The following is a 21,549-nucleotide window of genomic DNA, read 5'->3' as shown; positions in this document are numbered from 1 at the left end:
CCAAATTGACATTAAACTAGGGTACAGTGCTCAGTGTCATGGTGCAGCCACTAAGGCCAACCGGATACCAGCCTGTATAAGAAGGGGCATGGAAACAGAAGACAATGTAATTATACCTCTGTACAGGGTACTGGTTAGACCTCCCCTGGAATTTGGAGTGCAATTCTAGGCCCCACACTACAAAAAAAGACATTCTGGAACTAGAAGAAGTCCAGAGAAGAGCAAACAAGCTAATAAAATGGATGGAGTCCTTAAGCTATGAGGACAGACTGGCTAAATTAGGAATGATTACACTAGAAAAGGGGAGACATGCTTAGCATATACACATATATCAGGGGGGCAATATTGTATACTATCAGGCAACCTCTTTACTCTGAGGTGGTAAACTAGGACACGGGGGCATGCACTCAGACTCAGAGGAGAGAAGATTCCGTACCTCTAGAAGTGTAACCTTCGTAGTGCGCCCACCATGGCAGCCTCATCTGGTGCACTTGTGGATGGGATGAAAGATACATGGACCTGAGTATTCACTGAAATCACCCATTTTGGCTCATTTCTTTTAGGGGTGATCTATTCCACCCAGGGTAATCCTACGCAGAGCGCCTAAAATGGCTGCCGCACCTGGTACCTTGTCAGGGTGGAGTACACAACCCATGGAAGTTATTATCCAAAATGCTACACCAATCCTGCATTATACTTAAGGGTTTCTTTTGTCTGTTACTGTACTACCAATATCCCTGTATTATGTGCATTGATTTTTAATGTCTGCAAAGCGCCTTGAGTCCTGTTGGAGAAAGTGCGCTAGATAAATTATACTTACTTACTAGAAGGAAAGGGTTATTTACGGTCAGGGCAGGTAAAGGTATGGACACTCTCCCAGGAAAGGTGGTGATGGCAGACACATTGAACACATATAAAATAAGGTTGGACAAACACCTACTGGAACAGAACATCCAGGGGTACAAATAATCACTATTCAGCCATAATTGGAACAGGCGGTAATACTAAAATGGGGATATCACATCTAGTCCATTCCACCTAACAGGTCCTGTATAAGGATGAACTTGATGGATGCAATTCTGTTTTGTAACCTCTACTACTATGTAACTATGTAGTCCGACAGCACAACCTGGTGTTGTTGTTGTTATTGTACACCAATAAATAAACATGGCACCCACTGCCCAGGGGGACCGGGGACAGCCCCTGGCTTCAGCCCTGGACAGGTGATGCCTGGGGAGAGCCCTTTATTCAGGTGGTCCCCACTCGCACAGGGGCCTTGTACAATGGGGTGATGCTCTTACCAGGGGAACTTATATAAAGTGCCCCCCGCTGTGACATCATTCTACTAGCTGTTGGAGCCCGGTGCTGGTTACAAAATACAGGGGACTCATACTCTATTTGTTCCCCATATTACTGGAATCAGGACCGTTACAAGAGCCCAGTGCTGGATTCTTAAATGCGCCAGGACCCCCTCACTTTTGATGTTTTGAATGTGAAAACATCGGAATACGATTTTTGAAATGCGATCGTGCAAAACGTACAATTGTTACCACAGATCACTCAATATTACATATGTGATTTGCAGAACACATGCAACTTTGGCCATTTATTAACCCAAAAAAATGATACTTTATTACTTCTCGCCCATTGTCCTCATTACTCTGCACTGACAGAGGAGAATATAGTAGAGGAAAACTGTAGTGACAGAAGAATAGGAATCTACAACACTAAAAAGTGAAATAAGTGAAATTCCAAAGAAGAAAAAGGAGCACTCACAATTCACACACTGCAAACTCACACTCAAAATAACAGACGGGAAAAACTATTCCGCAGCCGGCTAGTATGGCAACCTAAACACCTAGAACATTTCCCAGAGGGCAACAGGGAGAATAGAGAATAACAAGCGTGGCTTGGATCTAAAATAATTTTAGTAGCCTTAACTTTACCCCTTTTTGCACTCACCTGTGCTGGTATCTGTAGGGATTTCCTCCTCCTTACGCTGCTGGTCACCCCTCATATACGTCTCTTCTCCTCCCTCTGTACCTTCTTCCTTATTATCAGTCACATCCGCCTCGTCTTCTCCCTCTGTATCTTCTTCCTTATTATCAGTCACATCCATCTCTTCTTCTCCCTCTGTATCTTCTACCTTATTATCAGTCACATCCGTCTCTTCTTCTCCCTCTGTATCTTCTTCCTTAATATCAGTCACATCCGTCTCTTCTTCTCCCTCTGTATCTTCTGCCTTAATATCAATCACATCCGTCTCTTCTCCATCTGCTTCTTCTTCCTTAATATCACTCACATCCGTCTCTTCTTCTCCCTCTGTAGCTTCTTCCTTATTATCAGTCCCATCAGTCTCGTCTTCTCCCTCTGTATCTTCTTCCTTAATATCAGTCACATCCGTCTCTTCTTCTCCCTCTGTATCTTCTTCCTTAATATCAGTCACATCCATCTCTTCTTCTTCCTCTGTATCTTCTACCTTACTATCAGTCACATATGTCTCGTCTCCTAGATTTTCTGCCTTTAGATCAGCCAGATCTCCCTAAATAACCCAGAAAACAATAAAATATCAAAGTCTGATTAAATTAATTAAAATAGAACGTTGGTATATAATATCCCATTCCCAGCAGTCACCTCTCCAGTCACATCCCCCAGTGTTACTGTACAATGTCCCATTCCCAGTAGTCACCTCTCCGGTCACATCCCCGGTGTTACTGTATAATGTCCCATTCCCAGCAGTCACCTCTCCGGTCACATCCCCCGCTGTTACTGTATAATGTCCCATTCCCAGCAGTCACCTCTCTTATCACATCCCCCGGTGTTACTGTATAATGCTCCATTCCCAGCAGTCACCTCTCCGGTCACATCCCCTGGTGTTACTGTATAATGTCCCATTCCCAGCAGTCACCTCTCCGGTCACATCCCCCGCTGTTATTGTATAATGTCCCATTCCCAGCAGTCACCTCTCTCATCACATCCCCCGGTTTTACTGTATAATGCTCCATTCCCAGCAGTCACCTCTCCGGTCACATCCCCCGGTGTTACTGTATGATGTCCCATTCCCAGCAGTCACCTGTCCGGTCACATCCCCGGTGTTACTGTATAATATCCCATTCCCAGCAGCCACCTTTCCGGTCACATCCCCCAGTGTTACTGTATAATGTCCCATTCCCAGCCGTTACCTCTCCGGTCACATCCCCCAGTGTTACTGTATAATATCCCATTCCCAGCAGCCACCTCTGCGGGCACATCCCCCGGTGTTACTGTATAATATCCCAATCCCAGCAGCCACCTCTCCGGTCACATCCCCCAGTGTTACTGTATAATATCCCATTCCCAGCAGCCACCTCTCCGGTCACATCCCCCGGTGTTACTGTATAATATCCCATTCCCAGCAGCCACCTCTCCGGTCACATCCCCTGGTGTTACTGTATAATGTCCCATTCCCAGCAGTCACCTCTCCGGTCACATCCCCAGTGTTACTGTAAAATGCCCCATTCCCAGCAGTCACCTCCCCAGTCACATCCCCCGGTGTTCCTGTATAATGTCCCATTCCCAGCAGTCACCTCTCCGGTCACATCCCCCAGTGTTACTGTATAATGTCCCATTCCCAGCAGTCACCTCTCTGGTCACATCCCCCAGTGTTACTGTATAATGTCCCATTCCCAGCAGTCACCTCTCTGGTCACATCCCCCAGTGTTACTGTATAATGCCCCATTCCCAGCAGTCACCACTCCTCCCATTCCCAGCAGTAACCTCTCCGGTCACATCCCCCGGTGTTACTGTATAACGCCCCATTCCCAGCAGTCACCTCTCCAGTCACATACCCTGGTGTTACTGTATAACATCCCATTCCCAGCAGTCACCTCTCCGGTCAGATCCCCCGGTGTTACTGTATAATGTCCCATTCCCAGCAGTCACCTCTCCTGTCACATCCCCCAGTGTTACTGTATAATGTCCCATTCCCAGCAGTCACCTATACGGTCACATCTGCCGGTGTTACTGTATAATGCCCCATTCCCAGCAGTCACCTCTCCGGTCACATCCCCCGGTGTTACTGTATAATGTCCCATTCCCAGCATTCACCTCTCCGGTCACATCCCCCAGTGTTACTGTATAATGCCCCATTCCCAGCAGTCACCTCTCCGGTCACATCCCCTGGTGTAACTGTATAATGCCCCATTCCCAGCAGTCACCTCTCCGGTCACATCCCCCGGTGTTACTGTATAACGTCCCATTCCCAGCAGTCACCTCTCCAGTCACATCCCCCAGTGTTACAGTAGAATGTCCCATTCCCAGCAGTCACCTCTCCAGTCACATCCCCCGGTGTTACTGTATAATGCCCCATTCCCAGCAGTCACCTCTCCGGTCACATCCCCCGGTGTTACTGTATAATGCCCCATTCCCAGCAGTCACCTCTCTGGTCACATCCCCCGGTGTTACTGTATAATGCCCCGTTCCCAGCAGTCACCTCTCCAGTCACATACCCTGGTGTTACTGTATAATGTCCCATTCCCAGCAGTCACCTATACGGTCACATCTGCCGGTGTTACTGTATAATGTCCCATTCCCAGCAGTCACCTCTCCGGTCACATCCCCCAGTGTTACTGTATAATGTCCCATTCCCAGCAGTCACCTCTCCGGTCACATCCCCTGGTGTTACTGTATAATGTCCCATTCCCTGCAGTCACCTCTCCAGTCACATCCCCCAGTGTTACAGTAGAATGTCCCATTCCCAGCAGTCACCTTTCCGGTCACATCCCCCGGTGTTACTGTATAATGCCCCATTCCCTGCAGTCACCTCTCCGGTCACATCCCCCAATGTTACTGTATAATGTCCCATTCCCAGCAGTCACCTCTCTGGTCACATCCCCAGTGTTACTGTATAACTGTATTACTGTATAATGTCCCATTCCCAGCAGTCACCTCTCCAGTCACATCCCCCAGTGTTACAGTAGAATGTCCCATTCCCAGCAGTCACCTCTCCGGTCACATCCCCCGGTGTTACTGTATAATGCCCCATTCCCTGAAGTCACCTCTCCGGTCACATCCCCCGGTGTTACTCTATAACCTCCCACTGGGGGAGGGGAATCAGGAGGCATGACGGCAGTATTGCATCACCTGCTCAGAAGCCCCTGCACATCACCCACTACAAGAACATTTGGGCGCTGTGCCGGCTTTCTGAGCGAGTGCTCTGAATTTACCAACAGGGTCGGTCTTGATCTCTGCCAGATCCGGAGCCGCACTTTTGTATTGCTGTGTGGGCTACATTTCTGTAATTTTCTGAGCAATTTACAGGTAGTAGGGCACAGGTAGTAGTGCACAGGTAGTAGTGCACAGGAAGTAGTGCACAGGTAGTAGTGCACAGAAAGCAGGGCACAGGAAGCAGGGCAAAGGCAGTAGGGCACAGGAAGCAGGGCACATATAGTAGGGCATAGAGAGCAGGGCACTGGAAGAAGGGCACAGGTAGTAGACTATGGGCCTAATTCAGACCTGACCGCACGGCTGCAGATTAGCAAGATGGGCGACTATGGATATACTGCGCGTGCATACGGCTCATAGTACACATGCGCGAGGCCATCCTGCTACTTCCTTCATCGCTGGCCGCACTCAGGGTGACAGACAGGAAGCTGGCATTTGGGGGCGGTACCCGGGCATTCTCTGGGAGTGTCAGGGAATACACAGGCGTGCCCAGCTGTGTCAGGGGGAAGTCATGTGACGTCAGCTCCGCCCCTGATCAGCATGTTCCTATCTCAGCCACCGAGTAAATCCTGGGCTACACACACGGGAAAAACCATTTGATGATTCGCAGGCTTGCCGGGGCGGCGTATATCTTATCGCAGGGCTCTGAAACTTAGCAGCCAGCTCTGAATTAGGCCCCTAGGTGAGCATATGGAAAGTTCCCTGTTGTTTTAGACCGATTCCTTGTGCCAAGGTAGCGCTTGGCAAAGTGTTTGTATCCGGGCGGTTCCGGTGCTTAGATGTGAGCTATTTGGCTTACGGGTGGATGTATGCATTGGATAGAATACACATAGATATTAGCAGCTGGCATTTATTTTTTCCTTCAATATGTGCACTGAAAAAGCCGCCGATACTCAGTAAAATGCATGATTACATGACACCGCAGTCGCCTTCACTGTGATAACGATATCAACCACTGGCAGAGGGTATAACGTCACAGCCGGGGGACATTCCTGACACCCTGTCTAGCGTATCCCCTGGCTATGGCATTACTCCCTCTGCTAGCGGTATCACTTAATCGATCGCAGCCAGATCCGGGGCCGCGCTTTTGCATCACACATCGATATTCTGCCATTTTCTGAGCTATTTTTTTAAGTTATGTAAAATCGCTCAGAAAATAGCTGAATATCGCCTTGTGTGTAGGGCCCATTACTGTATCATTTCCTATCATGTTGGGGCTCCAGGGAGCGCTGGTCTTCCCGCACACGCTCGATCCAACCATTTCCAGAGGGGGGAGGTGACTGCTGGGAATGGGACGTTATACAGTAACACCGGGGGATGTGACAGGAGAGGTGACTGCTGGGAATGGAACGTTATACAGTAACACTGGGGGATGTGACAGGAGAGGTGACTGCTGGGAATGGGACATTATACAGTAACACCGGGGGATGTGACCGGAGAGGTGACTGCTGGGAATGGGATATTATACAGTAACACTGAGGGATGTGACCGGAGAGGTGACTGCTGGGAATGGGATATTATACAGTAACACCGGGGGATGTGACCGGAGAGGTGACTGCTGGGAATGGGACGTTATACAGTAACACCGGGGGAGATAGCAGGAGAGGTGACTGCTGGGAATGGGACATTATACAGTAACACGGGGGGATGTGAGCGGAGAGGTGACTGCTGGGAATGGGACATTATACAGTAACACCGGGGGAGATAACAGGAGAGGTGACTGCTGGGAATGGGATGTTATACAGTAACACGGGGGGGATGTGACCGGAGAGGTGACTGCTGGGAATGGGACATTATACAGTAACACCGGGGGAGATAACAGGAGAGGTGACTGCAGGGGATGGGACATTATACAGTAACACGGGGGGGATGTGAGCGGAGAGGTGACTGCTGGGAATGGAACATTATACAGTAACACCAGGGGATGTGACCGTAGAGGTGACTGCTGGGAATGGGACATTATACAGTAACACCAGGGGATGTGACCGGAGAGGTGACTGCTGGGAATGGGACATTATACAGTAACACCAGGGGATGTGTCCGGAGAGGTGACTGCTGGGAATGGGGCGATACACAGTAACACCGGGGGATGTGACCGGAGAGGTGACTGCTGGGAATGGGACGTTATACAGTAACACCGGGGGGGATGTGACCGGAGAGGTGACTGCTGGGAATGGGACATTATACAGTAACACAAGGGGATGTGACCGTAGAGGTGACTGCTGGAAATGGGACATTATACAGTAACACCAGGGGAGGTGACCGGAGAGGTGACTGCTGGGAATGGCACATTATACTGTAACACCAGGGGATATGACCGGAGAGGTGACTGCTTGGAATGGGACGTTATACAGTAACACCGGGGGATGTGACCGGAGAGGTGATTGCTGGGAATGGGACGTTATGCAGTAACACCGGGGATGTGACCGGAGAGGTGACTGCTGGGAATGGAGCATTATACCGTAACACCGGGGATGTGACCGGAGAGGTGACTGCTGGGAATGGGATGTTATACAGTAACACGGGGGGGATGTGACCGGAGAGGTGACTGCTGGGAATGGGACATTATACAGTAACACCGGGGGAGATAACAGGAGAGGTGACTGCAGGGGATGGGACATTATACAGTAACACGGGGGGGATGTGAGCGGAGAGGTGACTGCTGGGAATGGAACATTATACAGTAACACCAGGGGATGTGACCGTAGAGGTGACTGCTGGGAATGGGACATTATACAGTAACACCAGGGGATGTGACCGGAGAGGTGACTGCTGGGAATGGGACATTATACAGTAACACCAGGGGATGTGTCCGGAGAGGTGACTGCTGGGAATGGGGCGATACACAGTAACACCGGGGGATGTGACCGGAGAGGTGACTGCTGGGAATGGGACGTTATACAGTAACACCGGGGGGGATGTGACCGGAGAGGTGACTGCTGGGAATGGGACATTATACAGTAACACAAGGGGATGTGACCGTAGAGGTGACTGCTGGAAATGGGACATTATACAGTAACACCAGGGGAGGTGACCGGAGAGGTGACTGCTGGGAATGGCACATTATACTGTAACACCAGGGGATATGACCGGAGAGGTGACTGCTTGGAATGGGACGTTATACAGTAACACCGGGGGATGTGACCGGAGAGGTGATTGCTGGGAATGGGACGTTATGCAGTAACACCGGGGATGTGACCGGAGAGGTGACTGCTGGGAATGGAGCATTATACCGTAACACCGGGGATGTGACCGGAGAGGTGACTGCTGGGAATGGGACATAATACAGTAACACCGGGGATGTGACCGGAGAGGTGACTGCTGGGAATGGGACGTTATACAGTAACACCGAGGGATGTGACCGGAGATGTGACTGCTGGGAATCGGACATTATACAGTAACACCGGGGGATGTGACCAGAGAGGTGACTGCTCGGAATGGGATATTATACAGTAACACCGGGGGATGTGACCGGAGAGGTGACTGCTGGGAATGGGACATTATACAGTAACACCGGGGGATGTGACCAGAGAGGTGACTGCTGGGAATGGGACATTATACAGTAACACCGGGGGATGTGACCGGAGAGGTGACTGCTGGGAATAGGACATTATACAGTAACACCGGGGGATGTGACCAGAGAGGTGACTGCTGGGAATGGGGCATTATACAGTAACACCGGTGATGTGACCGGAGAGGTGACTGCTGGGAATGGGACATAATACAGTAACACCTGGGGATGTGACCGGAGAGGTGACTGCTGGGAATGGGACATTATATACCAACGTTCTATTTTAATTAATTAATCAGACTTTGATGTTTTATTGTTTTCTGGGTTATTTAGGGAGATCTGGCTGATCTAAAGGCCGAAAATCTAGGAGACGAGACATATGTGACTGATAGTAAGGCAGAAGCTACAGAGGGAGAAGACGAGACGGATGTGACGGATATTAAGGTAGAAGATACAGAGGGAGAAGAAGAGATGAATGTGACGGATATTAAGGCAGAAGATACAGAGGGAGAAGAAGAGACGGATGTGACTGATATTAAGGAAGAAGAAACAGAGGGAGAAGAAGAGACGGATGTGAGTGATATTAAGGAAGAAGCTACAGAGGGAGAAGACGAGGCGGATGTGAGTGATAAGGTAGAAGATACAGAGGGAGAAGAAGACACGGATGTGACTGATAATAAGGAAGAAGCTACAGAGGGAGGAGAAGAGACGTATATGAGGGGTGACCAGCAGTGTAAGGATGAGGAAATCCCTACAGATACCAGCACAGGTGAGTGCAAAAAGGGGTAAAGTTAAGGCTACTAAAATTATTTTAGATCCAAGCCACGCTTGTTATTCTCTATTCTCCCTGTTGCCCTCTGGGAAATGTTCTAGGTGTTTAGGTTGCCATACTAGTCGGCTGTGGAATAGTTTTTCCCATCTGTTATTTTGAGTGTGAGTTTGCAGTGTGTGAATTGTGAGTGCTCCTTTTTCTTCTTTGGAATCTCACTTATGTCACTTTTTTAGTGTTGTAGATTCCTATTCTTCTTGTTCTGTCACTACAGTCTTCCTCTACTATATTCTCCTCTGTCAGTACAGAGTAATGAGGGCAATGGGCGAGAAGTAATAGGGTGTCATTATTTTGGTTAATAAATGGCCATAAGTGCATGTGTTCTGCAAATCACATATGTAATAGTGAGTGATCTGCGGTAACAATTGTACATTTTGCCGTGACAAATATATCGCATTTCAAGAATCGTATTCGGATGTTTTCACATTCAAAACATCAAAAGTGAGGGGGTCCTGCCACATTTAAGAATCCAGCACAGGGCTCTTGTAAAGGTCCTGGTTCCAATAATATGGGGAACAAATAGAGTAGGAGTCCCCTGTATTTTGTAACCAGCACTGGGCTCCAACAGCTAGTAGAATGATGTTGCAGGGGGGGACACTTTATATAAGTTCCCCTGGTCAGAGCATCACCCCATGTACAAGGTCCCTGTGCGAGTGGGGACCACCTGAATAAAGGGCTCTTCCCAGGTTTCACCTGTCCAGGGCTGAAGCCCGGGGCTGTCCCCGGTCCCCCTGGGCAGTGGGCGCCATGTTTATTTATTGGTGTACAACAATAACAACAACAACACTGGGTTGTGCTGTCGGACTACATAGTAACATAGTAGTAGAGGTTACAAAACAGAATTGCATCCATCAAGTTCATCCTTATACAGGACCTGTTAGGTGGTATGGACTAGATGTGATATCCCCATTTTAGTATTACCGCCTGTTCCAACTATGGCTGAATAGTGATTATTTGTACCCCTGGATGTTCTGTTCCAGTAGATGTTTGTCCAACCTTATTTTATATGTGTTCAATGTGTCTTCCATCACCACCTTTCCTGGGAGAGTGTCCATACCTTTACCTGCCCTGACCGTAAATAACCCTTTTCTTCTAAGGGTACGGAATCTCCTCTAGTCTGAGTGCATGCCCACGTGTCCTAGTGTCCGACCTCAGAGTAAAGAGGTTGCCTGAGAGTTTACAATATTGCCCCCCTGATATATGTATATATGTAAAGAATGTGGGGCCCAGAATTGCACTCCAATATCCAGGGGAGGTCTAACCAGTGCCCTGTACAGAGGTATAATTACATTGTCTTCTGTTTCCATGCCCCTTCTTATACAGGCTGGTATCCTGTTGGCCTTGGTGGCTGTACCATGACACTGAGCACTGTACCCTAGTTCAATGTCAAATTGGACTCCTAGGTCCATTTCCAATTCTGATTTGCCCAATTCTCCTCCGTTTGTATAAGTTGCACACTGGTTCTGTCCTCTGAGATGCATAACCTTACATTTATCTACATTGTACCTCATGTATCAGTCCATTCGTCAAGTTTATCTAAGTACCACTGTAGAATGTTGACATCCTCAACCAATCTAACCACCCTGCACATTTTTGTGTCATTTGCAAAAATTGAGATTCTACTTACTATCCCATCCTCTATATCATTAATGAATGTTAAATAGAAGAGGCCCTAACACCGAAGCCTGTGATACTCCACTTAGTACTGGTATCCAACTGGAAAATGCACCGTTTACCACCACCCTCTGCTCTCCAGCTTTGTATGTGCCTCAGTGTCGAATGCCTTTGCAAAATCCAGGAATACCTCATCTACAGCATTGCCAATGTCTAGGTTTCTGCTAATTTCCTCATAAAATGTATTGGGTTAGTTTGGCATGAATGATTCTTTACAAACCCATGTTGATGACTAGTGATTATATGATTCATTTATAGGTATTCTTGGATACCATCTTTTAAAATTCCCTCAAACCAATTCCCTACGATTGGCTTTAAGATCACACTTGCTGGGTCATTGCTTTTTCCTTTTTTAAATATCGGTACTACTTCTGCAATTCTCCAGGTCCCGGCAAGCTCCCCCCCCCCCCCATGTAGGTTCTTGGAGAACCACAACTTTAATATCATACATTAGTGTTCATTCTAGCACCCGCCAACTTTGAAAACCCATGCAGTTCCTCTTCCCTGCCTGGGTTGTCGCTGTCTGCTGTGCTATTTCTAGTTATATCTGGTTTGCATATCAGTGCTGATATACAGACCACACTGTGGTAGAAGCACTGCAGCAGACAGCGACACCCCAGGCAGGGAAGAGGAACTGCATGGGTTTTCAAAGTTGGCGGGTTCTTGAATGAACACTAATACATCCATACACACATTCATACATACAAATATACATATACTCACCTTGCCAGTCTCCCCCACTGGTGGAACCTTTTCTCCAGTTGTGTGTTCAGGGGATTAAAAAAAAAAATTGCCCGACATCCGGACTTGAGGAGCTGCACACACATGCGGGCCTCCCCAATACTGGTGGGAATTCTAGTGGAGACGGCTACATCCAATCAGGGATGAGCTGATAGGTTGAGGGGAGTCCCAGTCCTGATTGGATTAAGCCATCTCCACTGGAATCTCCCTTATTACCGGGAAGGACCCGCATGTGTATTTAAAACTTTTACGGTGTCCATGTTGACATAGATACCAAAAACGGTGAAAAAAGCATGCTGACGTTTTCCTGTGTCTCTCATTTCAATGTCAACGTTTTGCTTGTGTCGACCTAGTGCTTATTGACCAAAGGCTCCAGTCATCCTTCCCGAAAACCCAAAAATCAAAGCCTCATCAAGCCAGGTTTGGTAACCGTCAGGCCCTTTAGCAAGATGACAAGCTGTTTTTCTCATGCTGGAAGTCCAACCCTGGGGGTTTCCAGGGTGGGTGGTCGGTTCCTGGACTGACAATGTATAACAGACCTCCACAAACAATGCCTGGGTGTTAGACATGGTATTTTTCGACTACAACCTTTAATTTTTTATTCTAACCAATTTGTTACTACCGGTCTGCCTGCCAGATGCCGCCAAGGCTTCTTCCCTTCAGTCCGCCATTTCTTCCCTTCTGCCGACTGCAATGATCACCCCTGTCCCCCCTTCTCATCACGGACAAGGTTTCTCTTCACATTTTTTCTTGGTGTGGAAGCCCAGTGGGTCTTTCCACAGCATTCGCAACCTAAGACAGAGCAACCTGTTGCTGAGATTACCCAAATTCAGAATGGAGCCTCTTTGATCCATTCTTCTGACTGTATAACTAGGAGACTTCATGGCATTCTTAGCATTCAGGACGCCTATCTCCACATTTCCATTTGTCAATATCACCAGCATTTTCTTTGCTTTATGGTGAGAGACAGGCATTACCAGTTCATGGCTGTGCACAGCGCAGTGAGTCTTCACAAAGGTGATGGCTGCCCAACTTCACCTACAAGGAATTTGTGTTCTACCTTATCTGGATGACCCCCTTCTGCTAGTGCAGTCTCCAAAGGATCTGCAAAGTCATCTCTACCTCTTACAGTATCTGCTACAATCCCACAGATGAATAATAAACTGTCAGAAATACAGTATAACCCCATCCACAACAGTGCTTCATTTTTGTGCATTGCTTGATACCCCTGCGCAGAGGGTCTACCTACCAGCAGACAAGAGGACAGAGCTCTGGGAGATGATTTGTACTTTTCTGAAACACAGCAGGGTTTAGGTTCATCTGTGCATGTGGGTGTTAGGAAACCAAGTGTCCTGCTTCGAAATGGTCAAATTTTGACGGTTTCATTCCAAACCACTACAGCTGGAGCTGCTCCATCAGTGGAGTCGCTCTCACTTCCACCTCAGGACCCAAATGCTACCTTTATTTGCTCCTCTCCCCTATGTTGGCTCAAACCTTCTCATCCCAGCATGGGTCGCACCTTTGCAAATTACTACTAGATTCTGAGGACCACAGTCGCCAGTCTCCGAGGTTGGGGAGAGGTGGAAGATCGTTCCTTTCAGAGTTTATGAGCAAGCCACGACATGTGCCTGGCCATCAACATCTTGGAATTACAGGCAATCTACTGTGCTCTTCGTCAGATGGGACCAATGCTCCACAACAGGCCAGCGCAGATATAAACAGACAATATGCCAGCTGTGCTTATATAAATTACAAGGGCAGGACCAGGAGTCGCACCACCATGGGAGAAGTCACTATGATTCTCAGGTGGGTGGAACAGTTTCTTCCCGCCCTATCGGCAGTGTACATCCCAGTAGTCTTGAACTATTCCTGAGTATACAAGATGTCCATTCAGGAGAATGGCTGCTTCACCCAGAGGTATTTTATCTCTTGACAAAATGCTGGGGTCAACCTCTGGTGGACCTAATGGCCTCCAGGCAGCTACACATGTACAGCTCTTGGACCCAGGGATCCAGCAGTATGCCTTTTGGATGGCCTCTCAGCACCTTGGCCATTCCAAATGGAATATAGCTTTCCTCTCATTGCTATTCTTATACGAGTATTGGGTCGGCTGAAAAATGAGATGACCACCATTCGGGTGGCTCCAGATTGTCCAAGATGATCCTGGTACGTGGACCTTCTAAGACTGTCGGTGACCCCTCCAAACTGTCTCCCACTTTGGCGGGACCTATAGTCTAATGGACTTTGTCATCACCAGGATCTCATCAAATTGATTTTGAAGGGGTGGCTGTTGAGTGGTCAATCTTAGGAGTGAGAGGATTGTCATCTCAGATCATTCAAACTATTTTTCATACGGTTTGGCAACGGTACTTCCAATGGAGCTCTTCAAATGCTATAACCCAAAGGTCTATCGACTCTCCAGTGTTCTGGCGTTCCTGCTAAGTGGTTTGGACTTGGGCCTTAATTGTTCCTCCTTGAAGGTCCAGGTGTCAACCGTCTCTATGTTGTTTCAATGACAAGTGGAAGCTTCTTTCACAATTCATTCCTCTGGTGCATCCATTGATGCATCCGTGGGATTTGTCACTAGTCCTTCATAAACTTCAGGGAGCTCCATTTTGAGCCATTGGATTCTATGGATCACATGGAAGATAATTTTTTTTTTCCTCTGCTCGTAGAGATTCGAACTTAGGGGCCCTCTCTCATCATTCACCCTTTTTGGTGTTCCATGAGGACAGATCGGTCCTACGAACTAGACGGGATATCTGCCTATGGTTGTGATGAACAAGGAAATTTTTTGTACCAGTTTTCTCTCAAGAACTTTCTTCTTCAGTCTCTTGATTCTTTGGAGACGTTGGTTGTGGTCAGGGCCCTGCGTATTTATGTGTGTTTGACGACTCCTTGAGCAAACCTGAGTCTTCCTACTTTATGATGTACACAAGTTAGGCTGGCCTGCCTCAAAACAGGCCTTGGCTCACTAGTTGTGTCTCGCCATTTGCCAGGCCAATCTGTTGGTGGGAAAACTGGTGCCAGTTTCAGTGAAGGCCTTCTCCACTTGGTCTGTTGGTGCTTAGTGGGCACCGCCCACCAGTGTTTCTATAATTTTGACACCTTTGCCTCAGCAGATGCTGCTTTCAGGTAAGGGGTCTTCAGTACAGCTCAGGAGTGTTCCCAACCATAAAGGGACAGCTTTGTGATGTCCCATAATCCCAGAATCCACCATGGGCTGAATGTCCCATGTCAAATGTCAAAAAGATTTTTGTCTTACCTGTAAAATCCTTTTCTCTGAAGCCATGTTGGATGCTGGGCACCTGCCCTTACACCTCTGTCTGGGCAGAGTTCTGCTAGCTTTGGACACAGTCAGGGGAGTGTTATGCTTGTGCTCGGTGCGTGTTCCTCTGTGTGGTCTTCTCTCCTATACCAGTTACTCAGCTTTACTAGTTCCTGAGGACAGGGGGGAATCGGGTAGGAGGAGCCTAACTCCAGAAGTTAACTCCATGATGCCTGGGTCCTCCAATCCCCATCATACCCATAATCCCAACATCCACCATGGCTTCAGAAATAAGATTTTACAGGTAAAAATTTAATTTTTCTGGTTTATCCCCCTTCAGCCTCTTCCTGAGATGATCTGGATCTACTAGACGTAGTTTGAGTTCTGTGGTTACTTGGATCTGCTCTGTCGTCTCCAGAGACTATTCTAGTGCAGGGTGACTGGCTCCTGACTGGGCGTCCACGCATTCCTCTGATCATACCTATGTACACAGACCATGAAGAGAAGGGAATGAATCCTGGTCTTGTCTATAACATAGATTGGGGACACTGAGTAGGTCTAGAGACCAGTTAGAACCAGAATATAACGAATAGCTCTGAAGGCAAAAAGTTATATAAAGAGTCTTCACTGCATTTAATTAGGATTTACCATAGGTGCAGGTCAGTGTTTGGGTGGACATTGGGGTTGGACATCACTGATAACGAGGCTTCCAGTCCTGTGACAATGACAGGGAAATGTTACTGGCCAATGGCTGCTGTTCTGTTGGTGATGTCACAGTGACTGGGTGGTTGCATTGTACATTATTAAGGCGGGTCTGTTCTAGGTGATTTAGTTTCTCTTTTCACCAACAGTCAGATTTGCTGTAAGTACATTTAGAATTGTAATAAAGTGATTAGAAATGACTGATACAATGACAATCTGCTCCTCAGTGTAAGATCAATGTTTTTATTTCCATACAATTTATTTCATTCTCTGCAGATGAAGACAGAAGGAAGAATGACGTGATCGGAGATCTCATTTTGTTTCCAGACATTAAAATAGAAGATACCATCATACGGGATTCTCCAGGAGATAACACCATTATCTCAGATATACATCCAGTGCTTTATAGTGCAAATTCATCATCTGGTCCTTCATCTCCAGGGGAATCTACTCCTAATAGCTCTGCCATTGTTACATGTAGTACAGGTCATACAGCGGATACAGGCTTTCCATGTTCTGAGTGTGGGAAATGTTTTACACATAAATCAGCTCTTGTTACACATCAGAGAAGTCACACAGGTGAGAAACCATTTCCATGTTCTGAGTGTGGAAAATGTTTTGCATGGAAATCAAATCTTGTTATTCATCAGAGAAGTCACACAGGCGAGAAACCATTTCCATGTTCTGAGTGTGGGAAATGTTTTGCAGATAAATCAACTCTTATTAAACATCAGAGAAGTCACACAGGTGAGAAACCATTTTCATGTTTTGACTGTGGAAAATGTTTTACACGGAAAGCACATCTTGTTGTACATCAGAGAAGTCACACAGGTGAGAAACCATTTCCATGTTCAGAATGTGGAAAATGTTTTACACAGAAATCACATCTTGTTTTACATCAGAGAAGTCACACAGGTGAGAAACAATTTCCATGTTCTGAGTGTGGGAAATGTTTTGCAAATAAATCAGGTCTTGATAAACATCAGAGAAGTCACACAGGTGAGAAACCTTTTTCATGTTCTAAATGTGGAAAATGATTTACACTTAAATCAGGTCTTGTTAGTCTTCTTAGCCATGAGGCACAATGCCAAAACAGTAGAAGAGGCACAGGCATTTCTTAGAGTGTTTTTTCTAAACTCTTGAAAAAGCTGCAAGGAGCTGCAGTGAAACGCGTCAGAGTGCATTGACCAACTTGCTACATTTGTGTCTGCGCTTGGACCAGTATCTGGATTCTGATGCTGTTGGGCCCATAGAGACTGCAGAAACTACTCCTGATTCAGGTTATTGGCACATATCTCCCCACTGTGACTAGTGAGGAACCACCAAATGAACATTTATCTATAAGGACACCTGGGACTCTCCTCCAGCAGTGATGGGCCTGGGAATGACCACCTGCAATGTCTTGTGCATCTCTTGTTAGGGAGTTAGTGATCTGCAGCCATTACCTAGACTGAGTCCATTTATGTTACAGGAACAAGCACAATAAAACATTTTTTTGGGGGGGCGGATTTAATAATTTACTAATAGTTATTTTACATTCTGGTTATTACACAGCAATCAGAAACCATACACACTGGTCACGTCAAGGTCCGCACATAATATAGAAGCAATGATATTACCAATAATACATCTTGACAGAATAAAAAGGGGAATTGCTGTTAGATTAGAGAATTGTGCTCGAAATACAAAGAAAGTAAGTGATACTATGGGGAACGTGACGCCGGCACTGTATAACATGTCATTTGTATGCACACAAACATTGTACAATAAAATAATCTTTCTCTTGTGAGATCATCACGTCGCATCTGGAAACAATAAATATAACTATGGAACCTAAACAGATCGGGGATCAATGGATAAACTAAAAGTCAAACCCGAGGGATCAGCCCAAAAAATCGGGTGAATATTGCCCCAAATCGGATATGTCTGACAAACGCTCCGGCATGCAGTCCTGTGCGCATCGGAGTTGGAGGTCGGACAGCTGACCATAAGATGGGTCAGTATTGGACCCATCAGCGTGGGCATCACGGGTGCTTTTTTAGAACCCACATAGTGTTGCATCCGATCAGGTCCAAAGGTGTGTGTGTGTGCCAGCAGTGCCACCACTGGCACACACCTGTAGTCTGCAGAGCGGGGAAGCGACGGGCAGGAGAGGCAATCTCCTCACTCTGCACACTCCAGGGAACAGGCTGCACCGGTAGCTGCAGGCAGCCAGGAGATTTCAAAGCTCCCATTCAAATGAATGGGAGGCCGCTGATTGGCTGAGGGCTCTCCCAACCAATCAGCGGCCTTCCATTCATTTGAACATTCAACTTTCCCAGCAGCTATCCTGGGGGCACTTTTTACATGTGATTTATCGCAGGTGAACAATGGCACATCAAGTGCCAAATCATTATGTGAGCCCTGCCAGGGGAACTCAAGGGAAATCTGGTCCTTAAGACACTTTTGGGAGCCTTTAGAGAGATGGGGAATAAAATAGCACAGCAAAAGTGATCAGGGTCACACTTATTAGGGTGTGAGACTCAGAAAAAGATTATGGGAGAGTTTTCCCATTTTTTAAAGCAGCAATCCTTTACACTGCAAAACCAGGCTGATTTTACCATGTCACTGATTGCCTCCTTAAAAGAAAAATGGGAAATAATCTCTGACTTTTTTCTGATTCTCGCACCCCTGATTACATTTGTCCCTGGTCGTAGAGAATAAGCTAAGAGATCTGGCGGTGCCACTGCATTAGGGGATGGTAAACCATTTCAGTTTTCTGTGTGCAAGAAATGTTCACAGAGATCTTTGTGCACAGTACAGAAGTCATACAGGTGTGGATCTGTTTTTATGCTTTGAGCGTGAGAAATGTTTAATCAAAAATCATTATTACACATCAAGGTATTTACAGGTGAGAAGTACTTTACATGTTCGGAGCGTGGGAAATGTTTTACACAGAAATTATATTATTACACATCAGGGAGAGAGTATAGTAAGAAACCTTAAACCAATAAATGAGTTTAGCATAGAGGGCAAAGACAGCTACATTGTGGAGGAAGTTAGGAAGAAGGGAACAAGGTATACGGAAGGAGAGACACAGCCAAATACAAATATTGTCCATGCTACTGATTTATCGTTTTAGGAACCTTCTGCAACAGGTAACATGACAAGGGCAAAGGAAAAACGAGATCTGAAATGCCTTTATAGATAAGATAAGAATACTTTATTGTTATTAACAATACATCACAACAATGCACCGTCAACAAAACTTAAACACAAGAACCTACACAAAGGAAAAACATTTAGGGCAATTCCCATGTCACTTAACAGCATTTAGCATACGAACAGCAGTGGGAAAGAAACTATTTGTCATACGCTTTGTACGTGCCAAAATACTGCGATATCGTTTTTGTGATGGCAAAACTTCAAAAGCCTTGTATTCTGGATGGCTAGGATCTGCTAAAATACAATTTGCCTTCTTTAGCAATCTATTTTTATATAAGTCATGGGCGCATGGTAAAGACACCCCTATAATTTTGCCTGCAATTTTAATCACACGATCTAACGCGGTCCTCTCAGCCACGGTGCAGCTCCCGAACCAAACTATGATTCCATAAGTTAAGACACTCTCCACAATGCCTCTATAGAATCTAGTTAGAGTGTTAATGTCGGAGCATACAGCTTTAAGTTTTCTCAAAAAGAAAAGCCGTTGCTGAGCTTTCTTAACCACCGTGGTAGAGTTTAGAGACCACGTAAGATCATTTGAAATGAGTAGCCCCAAAAATTTAAAAACCTGCACCTCCTCAATAGGCTTATTCTCAATAAAAATGGGAAGTATTGGCCTACCACAACCTCGCCTAAAATCAATTCTCATCTCCTTGGTCTTATTTGTGTTAAGGTGCAGACAATTTTGCCTACTCCATTCAAACAGTCTGCAAACCTCAGACCTATACGCTACCTCGTCGTCATTTGTTATCAGGCCAACCACAGCGGTGTCCTCCGCAAACTTCACCATCTGCACGGATTCTGAAGTTGACACGCAATCATGCGTGAACAAAGAATATAACAACGGGCTCAGGACACAGCCCTGTGGTACGCCTGTACTAACCATGACCTCGCCGGAGATATGATTTCCGAGCTTCACTACCTGTGGTCTATTCACTAAAAATTGTAGGATCCAATTACACAGATACCCATTTAACCCCAAATTAAAAAGTTTGGAAACCAACGAAGTAGGAATAATGGTATTAAAAGCAGAACTAAAATCCACAAATAAAATTCTAACATAGGAGTCCCTCTTTTCAAGATGGCCCAGCGTTTGGTGCAGGACCAGCAGAATCGCATCATCCGTAGACCTATTTTCTCTATAGGCAAACTGGAATGGGTCAAAATTTGCAGTAAAATGAGACTTAATGTGTCCCAAAACCAAACGCTCAAAGCATTTCATCACCAATGATGTTAAGGCGATGGGACGATAATCATCCAGACCCTTTGGGGGATTTTTCTTTGGTATTGGGATAATCGTCATAGCTTTGAGACATTTCGGGACAACACAAGTCTGTAACGAACAATTAAACAGCAATGTAAAGATCCATGCCAACTGCTCACTACACCCTCTCAGGACCTTCATCTGAATGCTAGGAGTGTAACTGGTAAAACGGGGGATCTAGAGACCTTAGTTTTGGGTGTTAGCATGGGGAAGGATAGCTGTGCACTAGTACCAATCCCATTATAATTATCAATTGTCAACAGCAATTGTAAAGAATCCACAGTATTGGCATTTGTGTTCCTGGGCCCTGATAAATGATGTGGAGGTTCTCCCGAGCGTAACTAAAGGAGCGCTCTCTGTTTGGGGGCACGCTTATTAAACCGGAACGTATAATTATATATGTACAACAGTTAGGGAACAGGCGCTCCTCCGGTGTAATGGAGAAATATAAAGCACAATCCGGGGCTAATTTCACCCAATCCAAAAGAAGGTATAAGCACAAGAGTCCTTTTGGTAATATTTATTAATAGTCCTTAATGCGCACTGCACCGTGGATCTTCAATGGTTTCTCAACACAACCCAATGCGTTTCGTCCTTACGGAATTCATCAGGGGTCATCAATTTCTAAAAGTTGAACACAACACATGTTTCACATACAGGGTACACTTATGCTGTAAATTGATAATGTGCAACCAACATTTTATATATATCTCTTATATATTTGGCTACATGTGTCACTCAAAGTGTGTCTGGAGCTATAACGCTGGGTGGAGCCTCTGACTCACATGACAGAGAACCAGCCCAGTGAGCCCACAGACAGTGCCAGACACCCTCTGCCTCTACATGTTACACAGCAAAGACACAGCGACTCACCAGACACACCAGGTGAGCGCCCCATACCTCCCAACATGACCCTCTCCAGAAGGGACAGAATGCTCGGTTTGTGGACTTCCATCTTAATTTATGATTGTCATCACCTGTCATTTTAAACAGGGTAATTGATAAGAAAGGTGTTTAAGCACATGTGATGGTAATCCATAAATTAAGAAGAAAGTCCAGAAACAGAGCAATGTGTCCCTCCTGGAGAGGGTCATGTTCGGTATACACCTCCCTCCCCCCCCCCCCCATTCATGGCATCCCCACGATTAAATGGC

General features: G+C 46.3%; 1 protein-coding gene across 1 annotated transcript in view; it reads left to right on the top strand.

Annotated features, from left to right (window-relative positions):
* Positions 1 to 16,964, top strand: part of LOC146009529 (uncharacterized) — a 208,487-nt gene extending 191,523 nt beyond the window's left edge. Inside the window, exon 6 of the mRNA XM_083149972.1 lies at positions 16,477 to 16,964. Within this exon, the coding sequence (XP_083006098.1) occupies positions 16,477 to 16,964 (488 nt within the window). The remainder of the gene's footprint in view (positions 1 to 16,476) is intronic.
* The last annotated feature ends 4,585 nt before the right edge of the window (positions 16,965 to 21,549 follow it).

Source organism: Crinia signifera, chromosome 6, assembly GCF_055691185.1.
Source record: "Crinia signifera chromosome 6, ASM5569118v1, whole genome shotgun sequence".
Classification (NCBI taxonomy): domain Eukaryota; kingdom Metazoa; phylum Chordata; class Amphibia; order Anura; family Myobatrachidae; genus Crinia; species Crinia signifera.
This window is presented reverse-complemented; position numbering and strand designations above follow the sequence as displayed.